Source organism: Rattus rattus, chromosome 10 (assembly GCF_011064425.1).
Source record: "Rattus rattus isolate New Zealand chromosome 10, Rrattus_CSIRO_v1, whole genome shotgun sequence".
NCBI classification, from domain to species: Eukaryota; Metazoa; Chordata; class Mammalia; order Rodentia; family Muridae; genus Rattus; species Rattus rattus.
The window spans coordinates 45,556,335-45,576,761 of record NC_046163.1 but is presented as its reverse complement, the minus strand read 5'-3'; the positions used below and the strand labels follow the sequence as shown (position 1 = coordinate 45,576,761).

Genomic DNA, 20,427 nt, shown 5'->3' with positions numbered 1-20,427 from the left:
TGTGCAGTTTTTTTGAACTTGCAGGCACTTAAAATATAAACATATACCTCACTGATTCTTGCCAAGTGAGGAAAGAATATTGGAGGAAAATGGACATAAAACAGTGTTGGCTTGTTGTCTGAAGTCCAAGACTCCCCATTTAAGTTGTTGGAGAAGATGGCTTATCCGGCAATCTGTACAGGAATCCCATTTCTTTTCCCTCAAGTCTAGAGTGCAAGAGGGTGGGTTTCTCAGAGCCCACATTACGGTGGATGCATGGGTGGCCACAGTTCACTTTATACCATTCCAGGACTTAAGAAAGGGCTTCAGCACACGGGGTTAGTCCCAGACTTGCTTCAGCTCCTCTCATAGGCACCTGAGTCTACATGTCTCCCACCTGAAGGGCCATTTCCTCTTCCACAAATCCTGATCAGATGAAGTGGGCAGAAAAACAAGATACAAAGCCCCCTGGTGTATACCAGGTGGGAATAAAACTGGACCCCATCCCACCAAACCAAGACTGAGATAAGGAGGACCTAGTCTTAAAAGAACTGTCATGGGGTCCCTTGGAACTATTATGCAGATTCACAGAGAACGCGATGCCTCCATCCTCATACTTCACCATTTAATTGCAGAAGAGTGTGGTGCAAAAGAATCCAAGATCACTCGAATGAATTCCTGAATGTTGAAGTGACAAGCCGGGGTAAAACAGAGATGCACAAAGACATCTAAAATGGCCAAATTCATTGTAGCCAAGTTATGAGGTCAACTCTCTTACTGGTCAATAGATGGATGGATGAATAAAGGTGTATAGAGCATTGTTCAGTACAAGGAAGAGGGAAAAAAAGGCCCTCGGCTTAAGCTAAGAAGCCAGACGCAGACAAATACTGTATGCTTTCTCTCATGTATGGAATCTAGAAGATAAGAAGACATGGGAACAAATGTTAGGAAAGAGGAGAGGAAATAAAAGAGAATAGTGGGGGGGAAATACTAACAAAGTATACTTTGTGCGTGTATAAATACCACAGTCCCATCAGTTTTACAATTACTATATACTAACTAAAGAGTGTCAAAGAGGAGGTAAAAGGCGGCCAGTGATAATATTTCTCTCAGAACTAAGTTGTGGTGATATACTTGGATTCATAGAGAAAGAGAAGGCATTCTAACAAAGGGCGTAAGGAGCAAGGAAATACCAAACTAGGGAGGTCACCACATGCTGTGCAGGTCCATGATGGTGTGCAAGACGAAGAGGTGAGCAGGGAGAAACATGGTGGAGCCTGGCTCCCGGCGGGCTCTGAAAGCGAGATAGACACACGGGTTCTGCTTTATTTTTTTAACTTATCATTGTGTACGTGTCATAACAGCATGTGGAGGTGAGAAGACTGCCGACATTGTAGAGCCAGTTTCTCGTTCCCCCTCTACATGAGTTCCAAGAACAGAATTCAGGCTTGTGTGGCAAGATCCCTTACTCTTGGAGCCATCTTGCCAGCCCAGAGCTCTAATGAGATGAGACACAACTACGATGCCTTTTCTACCATTGCTCCCCATGCCATCAACATGAAGACCACCAGGAAAAAATTTCATCTCAACTTATCAAACGTTGAGTCAAGAGATATAACTCATCTGAACCAATAGAGTATACTGTTTTCTGTTGGCTCGAGACTGTCTACAGAATCCCCATGCACCTTCATGCCAGCCCTGACTAAACAAGCCCCTCACTTTCATTACATACGTAAAATACTTTAGGATAAAAAATGGACATACCTATTTTGAAGAAGTTTTTTAGTGATCTGTAATTACAAGGAATTCTGTTTCATTTAAGTTAGAAAACTTTTATGATTAGAATTAAATGACTAAATGATCTGGTATTGTAGGAATATTTGTCTGTGAGTAGGTGTATGTGTGTGTGTGTGTGTGTGTGTGTGTGTGTTCTAATCAAGACAAAAGAAGCTATGCTATAAAAAAATCAAACTTCTAGCAAACAATTGATAATATTGCTAAAATTAATGGGAGAACAGGCTTGGCAATGAACTTAGCTTTGCTCCTCAAGGAAAACTAAAGGAACTCTTTTTCTTCTTCTTTTTTTTTTTTGTAAAAAAAAATTCCCTTATTTAATTTTGCATCCTTAGAACTTCATACACAACTGGGAACAATAATAATATATGCAGAAATAAAATATTACTGATAATATTGCTCAAAAAAGATGTAAGTGTTTATATGTAGATAGGATTATATACATATGTACATGTGAACACATACTGTGGAATGAAATAGTTTTCTTTTTTTGTTGTTTTTTTTTATCTTTATTAACTTGAGTATTTCTTATTTACATTTTGATTATTATTCCCCTTCCTGGTTTCCGGGCCAACATCCCCCTAACCCCTCCCCCTTCTCTTCTATATGGGCTGCCCCTCCCCATCCTTTCCCCATTACCACCCTCCCCCCAACAATTACGTTCACTGGGGGTTCAGTCTTAGCAGGACCAAGGGCTTCCCCTTCCACTGGTGCTCTTACTAGGCTATTCATTGCTGCCTATGAGGTTGGAGCCCAGGGTCAGTCCATGTATAGTCTTTGGGTAGTGGCTTAGTCCCTGGAAGCTCTGGTTGCTTGGCATTGTTGTTCATATGGGGTCTCAAGCCCCTTCAAGCTCTTCCAGTCCTTTCTCTGATTCCTTCAACGGGGGTCCTGTTCTCAGTTCAGTGGTTTGCTGCTGGCATTCAGCCTCTGTATTTGCTGTATTCTGGCTGTGTCTCTCAGAGAGATCTACATCCGGTTCCTGTTGGCCTGCACTTCTTTGCTTCATCCATCTTGTCTAATTGGGTGGCTGTATATGTATAAGACACATGTGGAGCAGGCTCTGAATGGGCGTTCCTTCTGTCTCTGTTTTAATCTTTGCCTCCCTATTCCCTGCCAAGTGTATTCTTGTTCCCTTTTTAAAGAAGGAGTGAAGCATTGGCATTTTGGTCATCCGTCTTGAGTTTCATTTGTTCTAGGCATCTAGGGTAATTCAAGCATTTGGGCTAATAGCCACTTATCAATGAGTGCATAGCATGTGTGTTTTTCTGTGATTCGGTTACCTCACTCAGGATGATATTTTCCAGTTCCTTCCATTTGCCTATGAATTTCATAAAGTCATTGTTTTTGATAGCTGAGTAATATTCCATTGTGTAGATGTACCACATTTTCTGTATCCATTCCTCTGTTGAAGAGCATCTGGGTTCTTTCCAGCTTCTGGCTATTATAAATAAGGCTGCTATGAACATAGTGGAGCACGTGTCTTTTTTATATGTTGGGGCATCTTTTGGGTATATGCCCAAGAGAGGTATAGCTGGATCCTCAGGCAGTTCAATGTCCAATTTTCTGAGGAACCTCCAGACTGATTTCCAGAATGATTGTACCAGTCTGCAATCCCACCAACAATGGAAGAGTGTTCCTCTTTCTCCACATCCTCACCAGCATTTGCTGTCACCTGAGTTTTTGATCTTAGCCATTCTCACTGGTGTGAGGTGAAATCTCAGGGTTGTTTTGATTTGCATTTCCCTTATGACTAAATATGTTGAACATTTCTTTAGGTGTTTCTCAGCCATTCGGCATTCCTCAGCTATGAATTCTTTGTTTAGCTCTGAACTCCATTTTTTAATAGGGTTATTTGTCTCCCTGCAGTCTAACTTCTTGAGTTCTTTGTATATTTTGAATATAAGCCCTCTATCTGTTGTAGGATTGGTAAAGATCTTATCTCAATTGGTTGGTTGTCATTTTGTCCTAACCACAGTGTCCTTTGCCTTACAGAAGCTTTGCAGTTTTATGAGATCCTATTTGTCGATTCTTGATCTTAGAGCATAAGCCATTGGTGTTTGTTCAGGAAATGTTCTCCAATGCCCATGTGTTCCAGATGCTTCCCTAGTTTTTCTTCTATTAGTTTGAGTGTGTCTGGTTTGATGTGGAGGTCCTTGATCCACTTGGACTTAAGCTTTGTACAGGTGATAAGCATGGATCGATCTGCATTCTTCTACATGCTGACCTCCAGTTGAACCAGCACCATTTGCTGAAAATGCTATCTTTTTCCATTGGATGCTTTTTGGCTCCTTTGTCAAAAATCAAGTGACCATAGGTGTGTGGGTTCATTTCTGGGTCTTCAATTCTATTCCACTGTTCTGTCTGTCTGTCTCTGTACTAATACCATGCAGTTTTTATCACTATTGCTCTGTAATACTGATTGAGTTCAAGGATAGTGATTCCCCCAGAAGTCCTTTTATTGTTGAGGATAGTTTTAGCTATCCTGGGTTTTTTGTTATTCCAGGTGAATTTGCAAATTGTTCTGTCTAACCCTTTGAAGAATTCGATTGGTATTTTGATGGGGATTGCATTGAATCTGTAGATCGCTTTTGGTAAAATGGCCATTTTTACTATATTAATCCTGCCAATCCATGAGCATGGGAGATCTTTCCATCTTCTGAGGTCTTCTTCAATTTCTTTCTTCAGAGGCTTGAAGTTCTTATTGTACAGATCTTTTACTTACTTGGTTAAAGTCACACCGAGGTATTTTATATTATTTGGGACTATTATGAAGGGTGTCGTTTCCCTAATTTCTTTCTCAGCTTGTTTCTCTTTTGTGTAGAGGATTTATTTGAGTTAATTTTATACCCAGCCACTTTGCTGAAGTTGTTTATCAGCTTTAGTAGTTCTCTGGTGGAACTTTTGGCATCACTTAAATATACTATCATATCATCTGCAAATAGTGATATTTTGACTTCTTCTTTTCGATCTGTATCCCTTGACCTCCTTTTTGTTGTCTGATTGCTCTGGCTAGAACTTCAAGAACTATATTGAATAAGTAGGGAGAGTGGGCAGCCTTGTCTAGTCCCTGATTTTAGTGGGATTGCTTCAAGTTTCTCTCCATTTAGTTTAATGTTAGCAACTGGTTTGCTGTATATGGCTTTTACTATGTTTAGGTATGGGCCTTGAATTCCTATTCTTTCCAGGACTTTTATCATGAAGGGGTGTTGAATTTTGTCAAATGCTTTCTCAGCATCTAATGAAATGATCATGTGGTTTTGTTCTTTCAGTTTGTTTATATAATGGATCACGTTGATGGTTTTCCAGATATTAAACCATCCCTGCATGCCTGGGATGAAGCCTACTTGATCATGGTGAATGATTGTTTTGATGTGCTCTTGGATTCGGTTTGCCAGAATTTTATTGAGTATTTTTGCATCAATATTCATAAGGGAAATTGGTCTGAAGTTCTCTTTCTTTGTTGGGTCTTTGTGTGGCTTAGGTATAAGAGTAATTGTGGCTTCATAGAAGGAATTTGGTAGCGCTCCATCTGTTTCAATTTTGTGGAATAGTTTGGATAGTATTGGTATGAGGTCTTCTATGAAGGTCTGATAGAATTCTGCACTGAACCTGTCTGGACCTGGGCACTTTTTGGTTGGGAGACCTTTAATGACTGCTTCTATTTCGTTAAGAGTTATGGCGTTGTTTAAATGGTTTATCTGTTCCTGATTTAACTTCGGTACCTGGTATCTGTCTAGGAAGTTGTCCATTTTCTGCAGATTTTCAAGTTTTGTTGAATATAGGCTTTTGTAGTAGGATCTGATGATTTTTTGAATTTCCTCTGATTCTGTAGTTATATCTCCCTTTTCATTTTGATAATTTGTACACACTCTCTGTGTCCTCTTGTTAGTCTGGCTAAGGGTTTATCTATCTTGTTGATTTTCTCAAAGAACCAACTTTTGGTTCTATTGATTCTTTCTATGGTCCTTTTTGTTTCAACTTGGTTGATTTCAGCTCTGAGTTTGATTATTTCCTGCCTTCTACTCCTCCTGGGTGTATTTGCTTCTTTTTGTTCTAGAGCTTTTAGGTGTGCTGTCAAGCTGCTGATATATGCTCTCTCCTGTTTCTTTCTGCAGGCACTCAGAACTATGAGTTTTCCTCTTAGCACAGCTTTCATTGTGTCCCATAAGTTTGGGAATGTTGTACCTCATTTTCATTAAATTCTAAGAAGTCTTTAATTTCTTTCTTTATTTCTTCCTTGACCAGGTTATCACTGAGTAGAACATTGTTCAACTTCCATGTATATGTGGGCGTTCTTCCCTTATTGTTATTGAAGACCAGCTTTAGCCCTTGGTGGTCTGATAGGACGCATGGGATTATTTGTTATGTCCATTTGGTTCATGATTTCTCTTAGTCTGTCTATGTCTCTGTTTAATTTCTGTTTCCATGATCTGTCCATTGATGAGAGTGGGGTCTTGAAATCTCCTACTATTATTGTGTGAGGTACAATGTGTGTTTTGAGCTTTAGTAAGGTTTCTTTTATGTATGTAGGTGCCCTTGTATGTGGAGCATAGATATTTAGGATTGAGAGTTCCTCTTGGTAGATTTTTCCTTTGATGAATATGAAGTGACCTTCCTTATCTTTTTTGGTGACTTTTAGTTGGAAATCGATTTTATTCGATATTAGAATGGCTATTTCAGCTTGCTTCTTCAGACCATGCTTGGAAAGTTGTTTTCCAGCCTTTCACTCTGAGGTAGTGTCTGTCTTTGTCTCTGAGGTGTGTTTCCTGTAGGCAGCAGAATGCAGGGTCCTCATTGCATATCCAGTTTGTTAATCTATGTCTTTTTATTGGGGAGTTGAGATCATTGATGTTGAGAGATATTAAGGAATAGTGATTATTGCTTCCTGTTATATTCATATTTGGATGTGAGATTATGTTTGTGTGCTTTTCTTCTCTTTGTTTTCTTGCCAAGATGATTAGTTACTTGCTTTTTCTAGGGTATAGCTTTCTTCCTTATGATGGGCTTTACCATTTATTATCCTATGTAGGGCTGGATTTGTAGAAAGATATTGTGTAAATTTGGTTTTGTCATGGAATATCTTGGTTTCTCCATCTATGTTAATTGAGAGTTTTGCAGGATACAGTAACTTGGGCTGGCATTTGTGTTCTCTTAGGGTCTGTATGACATCTGTCCAGGATCTTCATAGTCTCTGGTGAGAAGTCTGGTGTGATTCTGATAGGTCTGCCTTTATATGTTACTTGACCTTTTTTCCTTACTGCTTTTAATATTCTTTCTTTATTTTGTGCATTTGCTGTTTTGACTATTATGTGATGGGAGGATTTTCTCTTCTGGTCCAATCTATTTGGATTTCTGTAGGCTTCTTGTATGTTTATGGGTATCTCTTTCTTTAGGTTAGGGAAGTTTTCTTCTATGATTTTGTTGAAGATATTTACTGATCCTTTGAGCTGGGAATCTTCACTCTCTTCTATACCTATTATCCTTAGGTTTGATCTTCTCATTGAGTCCTGGATTTTCTGTATGTTTTGGACCAGTAGCTTTTTCCGCTTTACATTATCTTTGACAGTTGAGTCGATGATTTCTATGGAATCTTCTGCTCCTGAGATTCTCTCTTCTATCTCTTGTATTCTGTTGGTGAAGCTTGTATCTACAGCTCCTTGTCTCTTCCTTTGGTTTTCTATATGAAGGAACTCTTTCTTATTCAGAGACCATGGAAGTAAAACAGATCGCAATCATCGGTGCTGGTGTCAGCGGACTGGGAGCCACTAAGTGCTGCTTGGAGGAAGGGCTTGAACCTACGTGCTTTGAAAAGAGCGATGACATTGGAGGGCTGTGGAGATATGAGGTAATATTACAGATTACATTCTCATAAAGTATGATGATGTCTGTGCCTGAAAGAGAGAGATGCTTTCTAACAGGAATTAGAACATTAGTTTCTCATCCCAAATCCCTTTCTCTTAGTTTTTGTTTTATTTCTTCTAGTATGTTTGGGTACTTATCTTATTTTTAGAATGTCTGAATTACTGGTGTTTTGGGTCTGTCACCATAAAAATTCTAAGAGAATCCTTCTACAAGTCTAGTGTTTTTATCCAGTTGGGCAGTATTATAGAACACATGCGTTTGCAGGTCTCATCATCCCTAAACTCGGTGTGCTTTGTTTCCTAAATTTCTGGAAGGCAAGGGTTGATTTGTTTCCTTTAGGAGACAACAGAAAGGCCCGGGATATACAAATCTTTAACCTGCAATACATCCAAGGAGATGACAGCCTTCAGCGACTATCCCATCCCTGACCATTACCCCAACTACATGCACAACTCCAAAATGATGGAGTATCTCAGGATGTATGCTAGGCACTTCGGGCTCCTGAAACACATCCAGTTCCAGGTAAAGAGCAAAACCCCGCCCACTGCCTTCCCACCGGTCAAGGTGAAGTCTGCACACAGCCAGCTGGGCACAGTTTCAGCCTGCATTTCCCACCTGCGTCTCCCCATGCTCATCACTCATGAAGATATATCTCTGTAATAACTTTTTCCTCAGCATCGAAGCCTGGTCTTGGAGATTGTTCTTCATGTCTGGCTTTCCATTAATTTTACTAAAAGTAAAATGTTGGGGGGGGGTGACAGGGGAGAATTTTAGCGTATTATTTTCCCAATCTACTCCAATCCTTGAGAAGTAACACTTTTACTGATTCTGTATTAAAATCTTAAAGAACCAGGATCTCTGAGTGGAAGTAGCAACTTGGTTTATTTATTGAAACTCAGAATTTGCAGGTTTTAAAGTAAAGATATGGAGCAGTGATCTAAGACCAACCTCTCCTGTTGATTTCTTGTTGATTTCCTAGACAAGAGTGTGCAGGGTGAGGAAGCGCCCTGATTTTTCATCCTCTGGCCAGTGGGACGTTGTGGTGGAGGTTGACGGAAAGCAGAAAACGTATGTCTTCGATGGGGTCATGGTCTGTAGTGGTCACTACACTGAGAAGTATCTGCCCTTACAGGACTTTGCAGGTACCTAACTGCATGGGGTACAGGAAAAAATCCTGATATTGCAAGAGGTGGGCTGACTGAACTATCACAGACATTGAGGGGTGTGTTTATTTGACACAGAATGGTTACAGAAGAAGACCGCTTTCTTAACAGTCAGGAAAGACTGTTAACAATAAACTGGAAACTAAAGGCCCTGGAGAAAGGCCTTTCTGGAGAAGAAACTGTGTAAGAGGTAGTGGGTGTGTGAGATTGTGAGCATAGAGAAACACACACACTTGATGTGGCTGGCAGAGAGGAGTAGAAGAGTCTATGGAAAAAACACTGAGGAGGGACAGAGAAAGCTCTGTGTGTGTGTGTGTGTGTGTGTGTGTGTGTGTGTGTGCACGTGTGTGTGCGTGTGCGTCTTTCTGTCTGTCTGTGGAGAAGATCCAAAGTCATATCTTCATATCATTAATGTGTCAGTTGAATGGAAGAGTAATTTTCAGGAAATCGGGGTCGGACCATCATTAGGGAGAGAGGGTGATGATACTGAATGAAACAGGAAAACAAAACTCAAGACATTTCAGAGGAAACAGCACCACTGAGGTATTGAAAATACTCCCCCCAGTTAGACTTTATACCAATATTACTCAATATTATTGAGATATAATGAGTTTCATTTTTAAAGATATATTTTCAATATTAAAGAAAAATGAAAGAGAATGAACACAAAAATGGGTAAGAAACAGGGAGGCAGGCTCTGAGAGGAGCTGGGTGAGAGGAAATGTTCTGTGAATGAATGAATGAATGAATGAATGAATGAATGAATGAAGAAAGAAATCCTAATATTCAAAATTTGCAAACCAAATAAAGTAGCTAATAGTCCTGTATTGTCATTGAGCACTAGAGAGACAGCTCTCACAGGATCTGGAGGAATAACTCAGTAGTTAAGAGAACAGGCTGCTCTTTCAGAGGACCTGGGCTCAATTTTATCACCCCCCTTGCAGCTCACATTGTCTGTAATTCTAGCTCCTGAGAATATGGCCCTCTTTTCTGGCCTCCACAGCAATACATGCACTTGGTGCACAGACATACATGTAAGGCAATGTATGTACCTACATACATAAACTAAAAATAGATCATCTTCTATATTTTCTTTTATTGAAAATAGGTATTTTTCTCACATAATGCATCCCGATTATACTTCCCCCTCCCTCTACTCCTCCCTGTTCCTCCCTAATTACTTGCTTAACCAAATCTATCGCCTTTCTGTCTCTCATTAGAAAACAAACAGTATTCTAGGGGACAATAAAAAATATAAAATAAAGTATAATAAATTAAAATATAACAAGATAGAATAAAAATGAACACATTGCATCAGAATTAGAAGAAGAAGAAAACAGAAGGAAAAGAGTCTAAGAGAAGACACAAAAAAACAGAGATTTGACCATTAGCACACTCAGGAATCCTAGAAAAACACTAACCTGGAAGTCACGGTACAGACGCAAAGACAGGGCATTTCTTAAACCCTTAAAGAGATATCTGACACAAAGTGAGGTGTATGTTCAATGTAAAGTCAACAGCAGAGGCACAGTAAAATGTACAAAATATCTCATTGATACCTTTGTATGCTGTTTGAATATTAACATTTTAGATTATGTTTGAATAACAAATGACATTGAAATTGAGAGCCAGCTCAGCAGTTAAGACCACTTACCCCACTTCTAGAGGACTCAAGTTTTTTGGTCAGGTGGTTCCATAAATGTCTGTAACTCCAGCTTCTAAGGATCCAATACGATTTTCTGAACTCCCCGGCAGCTGCGCTGATGTGTATACAAACACACACACACACACACACACACACACACACACACACACACACACACACACAAACACTCTTAGCTAAAAAGTAATATCTAAAAAAAAATCATAGAAAGTATCATTTTTACCTATTTTTACATGACTGTTACGAAGTTTTTAATGTGTTTTGTGTCCAGCTTCTTTTGAACAACACTGTTCTTGCTGTATATAGGAAGACATCAATCATTTGTGAGGTGCACAGATTCGCAGAGAATGAAACGTCAATGTCCTCTTGCCACATGATTTCATGAGTAATTATATTGGACAAATTTAAAGTTGGACATTTAAAAAATGTTCACGTACTTTGACTCTGATCTTAGCCACAGAGTTTGTGCTAATGAATATTTCCTTCTTGGATAATCTTAGTTTGTAATATTGGCAATAAATGGCAGAGAACAGAGACGGGAGTTTACAATATACGAACGCAAAGCTTAGAAGTGGAATTTGCCAAGTGTACCTTCCAGTTCCGCTATGACTTGGGGGATTTGACTCTTCCAGGAATCACCAAGTTCCAAGGCAAGTATCTGCACAGCTGGGAGTACAGGCACCCAGACAGCTTTGTGGGGAAGAGAGTGGTCGTGATTGGCATTGGGAATTCTGGAGTGGACGTGGCAGGCGAGATCAGCCAAGTTGCTGAACAGGTTTGGTGTCATACTCTGATTTTGTTCCTGCGTATAACCTGGCTACCTGCATAGACTGTGAGTCTAGATTTTCTCTCTGCCTTTAATAATCATGGTCCTATTTCATCTGTAAGCTGAGAAAGGCAGTAGTCTTAGTCAGCGTTTGTATTCCTGCACAAAACGTCATGACCAAGAAGCAAGTTGGGGAGGAAAGGGTTTATTCAGCTTACACTTCCACATTGCTCATCACCAAAGGAAGTCAGGACTGGAACTCAAGCAGATCAGGAAGCAGGAGCTGATGCAGAGGCCATGGAGGGATGTTACTTACTGGCTTGCTTCCCCTGGCTTTCTCAGCTTGCTTTCTTATAGAACCCAGGACCACCACCCCACCCACAGTGGGTCCTCCCTCCTTGATCACTAATTGAGAAAATGCCTTACAGCTGGATCTCATGGAGGCATTTCCTCAAGGGAGGCTCCTTTCTCTGTGCTAACTCCAGCTGTGTCAGGTTGACACACAGAACCAGCCAGTTCAGCAGTTATGCATTTTTCTCCTGGGTATATAGGAGGAGAATAATAGAAAAATATCAAAATAATGATATTCTTCTACATAATGAGTGAGTTGTGAAAGATAGCAAACTAGAGTCAATTACTTTGTAATTATCTACATGTGGCTACACTGGGGTGATAAACATTTAAATCGACAGAGAACCTCAAGTGGACATGATTTCTCAGAGAACGATATGCGTGAGTAAAGGTATTCCACTGACTTATGAATGAATAGCTAAGCATAGAGTAGCAAGTCCACGGGATCTCATTAATTAGGGATATAAAGAATAAGAAAAAAAAGCAGTCTTTTCTACTGCAATTACTGCTGGCTGCTAAGCATGGAAGGTCGAGTCCTGTCATTCAGAATTAGTCTTTGACATTAATTCAGGATATCCACCAAGAACACGTGAGAGGTCAACGCCAGGCGCTTTCTGTCCACATCTATAAGCAGCCATTCTGTGGGCTGCTGATTCACACCGGGCTTTGTGTATATGTGTGAATGAGAAATCACTATAATTATGACCTTGCAAGAGAAGTGTGCACGTGTCTTCATTACAAACCTGTGTCTTCCTTCAAAGTCTCGGTTAAATGACTCAAAGTAGGCAGCAGAGCTAATCCCCGTAGGTTTGTCCTTTGGGTTGTGTGACCAGGTATTATTTCCGTGGAATTGTCCATTTGTCACTACGAGCATAATAACAGTTTACACTTCCCTATTTCACGCCTGTCATTACGACTCACTTTTTATTCAGCTGTTTCTCCATCACTGTGATTTAGAGAATCACACAATATTCAGGGAGCACGAGGTTGAGCTTGGAACTCGCAGTACAATAACTTATTTGGGCTAAAAGCATTCACATTGTGGGACCTAACACATTTCTGACATCTGACCCAGCTGAGAAACAAAGGCCCGGGACAAGCAGTAGTGAATGGAAAAGGTGATTAAGTGACTTGAAAAGGCCTGTTCACAGTGTAAGAGACGAGAAGCAAGTGGGTGGGGGGTGAGCAGTTACTACTACTTCCTTGGCAATCAAAAAGGAATTCTATAAGAATGTTAGATCTGTATAATTAGAGTAAAAAAGGCTTACTGGGTGTCCACTCCTCTACGGCAGGTTTTCCTCAGCACAAGACGAGGGGCGTGGATATGGAACCGAGTTTGGGATAATGGGAATCCCTTGGACACCACACTCTTCACCCGTTATAACAGAACCATCCAAAAGTTCTATCCCACGTTCTTGATCAACAGATGGGCAGAGAATAAATTAAATGCAAGGTTTAACCATGCCAATTATGGGCTGCAGGCTAAACACAGGTAAGACCTAGACAACATTTAAGGCAAGCAAATGTTTCAAAATAATTATGCCAGGGCTGAAGAAATGGCTCAGTAGTTAGTAACGTTTAATTCTTTTGTAGAGGATCCAAATTCAATTCCAAGCACCCACATCTACAGGCTCGCAATGGCCTGTGACTCTGGGCTCAGAGAATCTGATGCCCTCTTGTGGCCTTCAAGGACACTGTGCATGCAGACAGACAGACAGACAGACAGACACACACACACACACACACACACACACACACACTCACTCACTTTAAAACAAATTACTCAAAAAAATTAAAAAACAAAAACAACAATGCTATACCAGTCAGTGAATGTATAAGGCAGGTGTGTGACATTCTAATTCTCAGTAGAATTTATTCTAATTGGAAATGCTGCTGACTAGGCACCCTGGCCATTCGACTGGGGTATAAAAGACAGCGTGTGGAGTATGCACAAGTGAAGTCCTCTTAAGTTCCAGCACCAGTCTTACTCCCCCTGCCTCACACCACCACTCACCCGTCTGCCACCACCTGTCACCTGCTCTCCACAGTAACCCTCAAGCCTGCTGCCAGCTAGGACAATTTCACCATTCGTGTTTCTGAGCATGCCATGTTCATGCAGTGCAGTCATATCTGAATTCTGCTGTCTGGTCTCTACTCTTCTATCATGCACTTACACCACCCACAGCCATCACCACATGAAGCCTTACCTCCCAGAATTGTATTGGTTTTCAGATGACAGCTGTGCACCCATTCACTTACCACCACAGCCTTCTCGCTCCTCACATGCACTCCACCTGATCTGCTATTCTGGTCTCATCCAATCCTTCCATCTCTCTCACCCTTCACTGGTTCTTCCAACCCCACAGACATTCTCCTACTTCGTGTCTCAGTTTTGTCCTTCAACTGACACTTAAAACTTGGTGCCATCCACATAGTTTTTCTTGGCCCTCTTCTTTTCTCAAACTACATAGGTTTCTGTGTTTCAAAAGTCTAACTAAGCAAGGCATAGGGGATCTTACCTATAATCTCAAAAAAGCATTGCCTTATATAAGTACAAATCTAGCCTGTGCTACACTACATAGTTCATTCTAGGTCAGCCTGAGCTACAGAGTAAGAGTATGTGTCAAAAAAAAAGAGGAACAAAAACTAAGTGTACAAGGCTGGAGAGGTGGCACAGAGGTTCAAATCCTTGGCTCCATTTCAAGAGGATCTGAGTTCAATACCCAGTACCTACATGATGACTTACAACCCACCTGTATTTCCAGGGGATCTGGTACCAGGTACACACATGATGATCAGATATATATTCAGGCAAAATAAGCACTATATATATATATATATATATATATATATTGAAATGGCTTTCTAATTAGCTAAACAATGTAAAAGATAACAAAGGCATAAACTACTATGGTTGGTAGAAGCAGAAAATTAGCACAGAGCTGTCTGTAATAGAAAAGTAGATTTTCATGACTAGTTTTATGATACTGGGTTTATAATCCTGGGGAAGAACATAGAATACATAATATGATATGTGAATGGACCACCTGTGGAGCACACCTGAGAATGCGACTTTCTCTAAGAAACCCAGACCTTATAATTGATTACCAAACATTAATTGTCACTAAGCACAAATACTTACCAGGAAAGATTCAGTATTAAAGTCATGCGGTTGCACAGTGTAGAGCCTTGTAAGAGACTAATAACCAATTTATGTCAATCTTTACATGATCCCAAGCACAAATGCCTAAGTAGACACTGAAGACCTTTATTCCTGGTAAAAAAAAAAAATCCCATCATTAAAATATAGTGTTATCATGACTCAATTAGTGAGGTCTTATTTGATTCTTATGTCATACTATCATCTTACAAATTTTGAAACTGATAAACTGTTTTATGAGCTTTCCAGAAATTCACAGTGAGAAAAAGTAGAATAAGTATAAAGCCCACTCTGATCCAAAATCAAGTTCTTCACTAATAAATGCCATTATGTGCCCAAGGAGGTAGTCAACAGTATTAAAAATTAGTGAAATACTGCTGTGGTTTTCTAAACGCTAATGACCACAGCTTCTTTATGAAAATGTTCATTCTCATCCCATATAATTATGCTCCCTAACATGCAGATTTCTCAGCCATCAGTCTGTCTTCAGTGACAACCTGCCAAATCACATCATCACCGGAAGAGTGCTGGTAAAACCGAACGTGAAGGAGTTCACCCCGACGTCCGCCATCTTTGAGGATGGCTCAGAGGAGATAGTAGACATTGTTGTCTTTGCCACGGGCTACACCTTCTCTTTCCCTTTCTTGGATGACAGCTCTGAAATCCTGGACAGCGAACACACAATGTTTAAGTTTGTCTTCCCTCCTCAGTTGGAGAAGCCAACGCTAGCCTTCATTGGGATCCTCCAGCCAGTAGGAGCCACAATCCCCACATCGGAGCTCCAAAGCCGATGGGTTACACGTGTGTTCACAGGTATGACGGTCTTTATAGGAGCAGCTGTGCTCTGACCAGACATGCAGATGATGAAGGCACCCAGTTTACTAGTAGTGTTAGCCATCTGCTAAGGCGGAGGTACAGCTCACTGGGAGAGAATTTGCCTGGAATGCTCGTGACTCTACTTCTGGTTGAAGTGGCTAATAGCCCTGTTTTATCAGAAAAGGGAAGCGCGAGGCGAGATTTGCAATCTGTGTTTCATCGCAGCGCTCCTTTAGCCTAAGGAAAACCTTGGCTGTCCATCCTCGTGAGCAGTACATCTCTCGAAGGGAAAACTTATTCACAGAGGCAGACAACTTTGCGGCTTTTTTGTTTTAATTTTGTTTTCTTTTATTATATATGTGTGTGTTCCTGAGTGTATGCCTGTGTACCAGGTACACACAGGTACCCACAGAGCCCAAAGGAGTGTGCTTTTAAAACCCCTGGAACTAGATTGTAAATAACTGCAAGTGGCCTAATGTGGATGCTGGGAACTGAACTTGGGTCTTCTGAAAGAGAAGTGTTCTTCAGTGTGGAGCCATCTCTCCGATTCCCCTATGCCTCTAACTTGTGTGCTATCAGTTTATAGCCTGCCCTACCATCCCTATGGTACCATGAGCCCAACTCTGTGTTCTCTCTGCTGCCCTGCCATAGAGAAAACTGTTACTTTGTAAGTTAATTAAAAACTTTTTTAAAGGAATGGAAAGGTTTAAGGTAATGGATATGTTAATTATTCTCAGCTCATTATTACCCCATATATACATGAATCAAAGCCTCATACTGTATTTCACAAATATATGCAAATATTATGTAATGATCAAAAAGCCATATTAACACGAGCGTTTCATAGTCATGAGTTTTAAATAGAGATTTAAACTGGGAAAAAAAACTCAAAAAACTTTTTTTCCTGAGAGAACACGGACTCCCCTTGCTGACAGCCTAAATCTAACAGGAAGAAAATGGTCTTCTGGGGAGCTTTCTATACACAGCTTCGACTGTTCACTCCATGGAGATTCATGGTTATGACTATTCCACTCCAATGCCATCATTTTCTCTTTCTCTTTACCCAAAGCCTATCTTGTTTTCTCAGGACTGCAAAAGTTACCCTCACAGAGCAACATGATGGCGGACATCAACAAAAGGAAACGGAAGATGGAAAAAGAGTAAGGAGCCTGGACTGAGGGAGTGTAGTTGCTGATGCTGTTGCTGATGCCAATGCTGATGCTGATGCTGATGCTGATGCTGTTGCTGATGCTGATGCTGATGCTGTTGCTGATGCTGATGTTGCTGTTGCTGATGTTGTTGCTGTTACTGTTGCTGATGCTGATGTTGTTGCTGATGCTGATGCTGATGCTGATGCTGATGCTGTTGCTGATGTTGCTGTTGCTGATGCTGATGTTGCTGTTGCTGTTGCTGATGTTGTTGCTGTTGCTGTTGCTGATGTTGCTGTTGCTGTTGTTGATGCTGATGTTGTTGCTGTTGCTGTTGTTGATGCTGATGCTGTTGCTATTGCTGTTGTTAAAGTAAATGAAATCTGTCCAGAGAGACTTGCTTAATTTTCTTTTCACATGCTTTATGCCTAGAAGTGACCTAATACATTTGTTTTTGTTCAATGACACAAAGAGTCCAGGTGTAAAAAAGAAAAGAAAAAAAAAAGCCCATCAGATGGATCATGAGTCCCCTCACTAACTGAACCATCCCAGAATGCCTAGTCCTTGCATCCAGCAGTTGCCAAACCACCTTAAAAAATAACAGGAAGCAGTCACTTACTCCTTGTAAGAACGGCGGTCAGAAAAGAATACTATTTTTAATTATCTTTATTTTAAGATCTTATTTATTTTTTGTATGTAAATACACCACCACTGTCCTCAGTCACACCAGAAGAGGCCATTGGTCCCATTACAGATGGTTGTGAGACACCATGTGGGTGCTGGGAATTGAACTCAGGACCTCTGGAAGAGCAGTCAGTGCTCTTAACCACTGATCCATCTCTTCAGCCGCAGAAAAGGATGTTTTAAAATAGTTAAATTCAGAGCCTAGGGGGAAGACAAGCGTGGTAATGGGGTAGCTGGATGCACAGTTATTTTGACTTATTTATCAGTTACTCTGGGTAGATCTTCCCTCAAGAGCACCCCTAGGGAAATTTGAAAGAATTAATAAGACATTCTTGTCACAACTTCATAACTTTAAGCAATATGTTTATTTTACTATTTGGTTTTCCTTGTCAAGAAACAACCTCTATGATATATCAATTCTCTTTTTTTCTGATACCATGAATACAACTTTTTGCCTTTATGAGTTACTGCTGCTCCCCTATCCCTTGTTTCGCAGCCCTATCTTTTTCATTTACCCAGATGACTCATTCACATTTTATACTTTTGAAACACTCATTCATGTCTTCTATACGCTTTGAAAAGCTCTTGACGGTAAATAAATTGTCTGTAATTTTAATTTTGCTCCTCTTTTACTCAAGAAAAATTTAGCCAGGGGCTTCCAAGTTTCTAAGCTGGTGGAGCAAGTTTCTATTGCCTAACAGTATCCAGGGGCACGTTTGTATCCAGCCATGAGTACATGACAAGATATTTTGTGTAGCTTGAGAGCCTGCAATAGACTGCAGTTTATCACAGTATTCTGCCCAACTCATGGTTCTTGCCTGTGACTTTTATCTAATGGAACTGGACTCTATGCCTGCAGAAAGGATACATATATCTCACAGAATTAATCTAATCACTCGGTCAACAGTTCCTATACTTACGTCACTCTATGGGGCCCTGTGGGGGAGCTCGAAGATGTCAATAACATAAGAATCATGCTTAAAACCTGTAGTAAGGCATGTGTATGAAGTGAAGATGATTTGTGAATAGAAGATAATAAACATTGTTACAAAGCAGAAACTAACCGCCCTGGAAACTCAGGGGTGAAGTCTAACCTGGGCATTTAAGAATTCCCTTCTCGTTCCAGGTTCGTGAAAAGTCCCAGAGGCATCCATCGAGTGCAGTATATCGACTACATGGATGAAATTGTTTCTGAGTTAGGTGTCAAACCCAACCTGCTCTCTCTCTTCCTCTGGGATACAAAGCTAGCCAAGGAGATTTTCTGGGGACCCTGTACCCCATACCAGTACCGTCTACAAGGGCCAGGGAAATGGGCAGGGGCTCGGGTAGCCATCCTCACTCAGAGAGACCGGATCCTCAAACCCCTGAAAACCCGTGTGCTCAAAAACTCTGAGACATCGTCCTCTAGTCTATTTTGGGTCAGATATATCTGTGCTGTCATTATTCTCTTTGTTCCTGTGTTACTTATCCTGCTTGTCATATATCAGTGATAGCATACTGACAGAGAGAGGTAAAGCACTAGAGAGAACCAGCCATTGCTATTTGACATGTGTGCCTCAGAGCCAAGTGAGGATATGGGGAAAGATGTTCATTAGGTTGACTAAGACACATAGGAACCCTTAAATGAAAACAAAGTCACTCTATTACGGATCGCCCGAGGGTTTTATTTGTAAGGGGTTTTAAAATGCGTAGCTCATTTCTAGTTTATTCCATAGATGAGAGAACATACCTTGTAAGTTTCCCAAAATGAGACTGTATAGGGAGAGTAGCAAGTGGAGTCCAATAAGCAATAATACAGGAGCCAGGCACACCGCTTAGAAGTATAGCATAGGCCTCAGTCTATCTTCCCAAGATGAGGAAAACACATCTTTCTGATAGAAAACCTGACAGTTTCCATTTGAACTCATCAAACAGTGCTGAAAACCCAGTCTTCGCTGTTCACATCATTATTTTGGAGTTTTTGTTGGGGGAGTCGGAAGATTTTATTTCATACATTTTATCTGCAGAGTTTGGTAAAATCATTCTAATAATTGCCAGATTCTCCCAGATTCCTCACAGAGTTATGTTGTAAGCCAATACAAACTGCTCTCCTCCCACAATCTTTCCCCTATCCCCCATCTCTTTCCCCCTTGAGTGGGGTCCCCCTGGATATAACCCCCCCATCCTAACCCTGGCACTTCAAGTCTCTGGGAGGCTAGGCACATCCTCTCTCACTGAGTCCAGACAAGACATCCCAGCTAACAGAGCACATCCCACACACAGCAACAGCTTTTGGAATAGCCCCTGTTCCAGTTGTTTGGAACCCTCATGAAGGCCAAGCTGCACATCTACTACATATGAACAGGGAGGCCTAGGTCCAGCCCATGTATGTTCTTCAGTTGGTGGTTCAGACTCTGAGAGCCCCAAGGGTCCAGGTTAGTTGACTCTGTTGGTCTTCCTGTGGAGTTCCTATGCCCTTTGGGTCCCACAATTCTTCCTCCTATTCTTCCATAAGAGTCCCCAAGCTCCATCCACTGTTTGGCTGTGGGTGTCTGTGTCTGTCTAAGTCAGTTGCTGGGTGTAGCCTCTGAGAGGACAGCATACTCTTGTCTACAAGCATAACAGAATATCATTAATAGTGATAGGAAAATGGTGCTGCTCATGATAGGAGTCTCAAGTTGGTGATTGGTGGGCCATTCTCTCCACCTCTACTTATTATATGATAAGAAATCCAACACCATGTGACCTGATAAAAAGTGTTAACTTGAATGTGATCATGAGGAGTAATCAGAGAAGTGAAGAGGACAAGATATTCTCTGGACATCTCCCTGATAGTCTAGAGGAAATTCTGTGTCACCAGATAGTAAAAAATATCATAAATCTTTCTATAATAATGGAAACCAAGGAGGCATAGACCGGATGCAAATTTTAAATGTGGGTGGTCTGTTTTAGGATAACTGGGGAAATCTGTTATGCACTGTTTTATATGATCTTACCAGATTCATGTTTGTATTAATGAATGCAGAGATTATTGATAAAGATCTTCATCTGCAGAAGAT

At 40.7% G+C, this 20,427-nt stretch overlaps 1 protein-coding gene across 1 annotated transcript; it reads left to right on the top strand.

Annotated features, from left to right (window-relative positions):
- Window positions 1-7,486: 7,486 nt before the first annotated feature.
- On the top strand, window positions 7,487-18,879 carry LOC116910899 (dimethylaniline monooxygenase [N-oxide-forming] 5-like). Its single transcript, XM_032914665.1, has 8 exons — window positions 7,487-7,621; window positions 7,978-8,160; window positions 8,618-8,780; window positions 11,097-11,239; window positions 12,874-13,073; window positions 15,205-15,554; window positions 16,645-16,717; window positions 18,516-18,879. Exons 1-8 carry the CDS (start codon window positions 7,487-7,489, stop codon window positions 18,877-18,879), a joined length of 1,611 nt encoding a protein of 536 aa, XP_032770556.1.
- The last annotated feature ends 1,548 nt before the right edge of the window (window positions 18,880-20,427 follow it).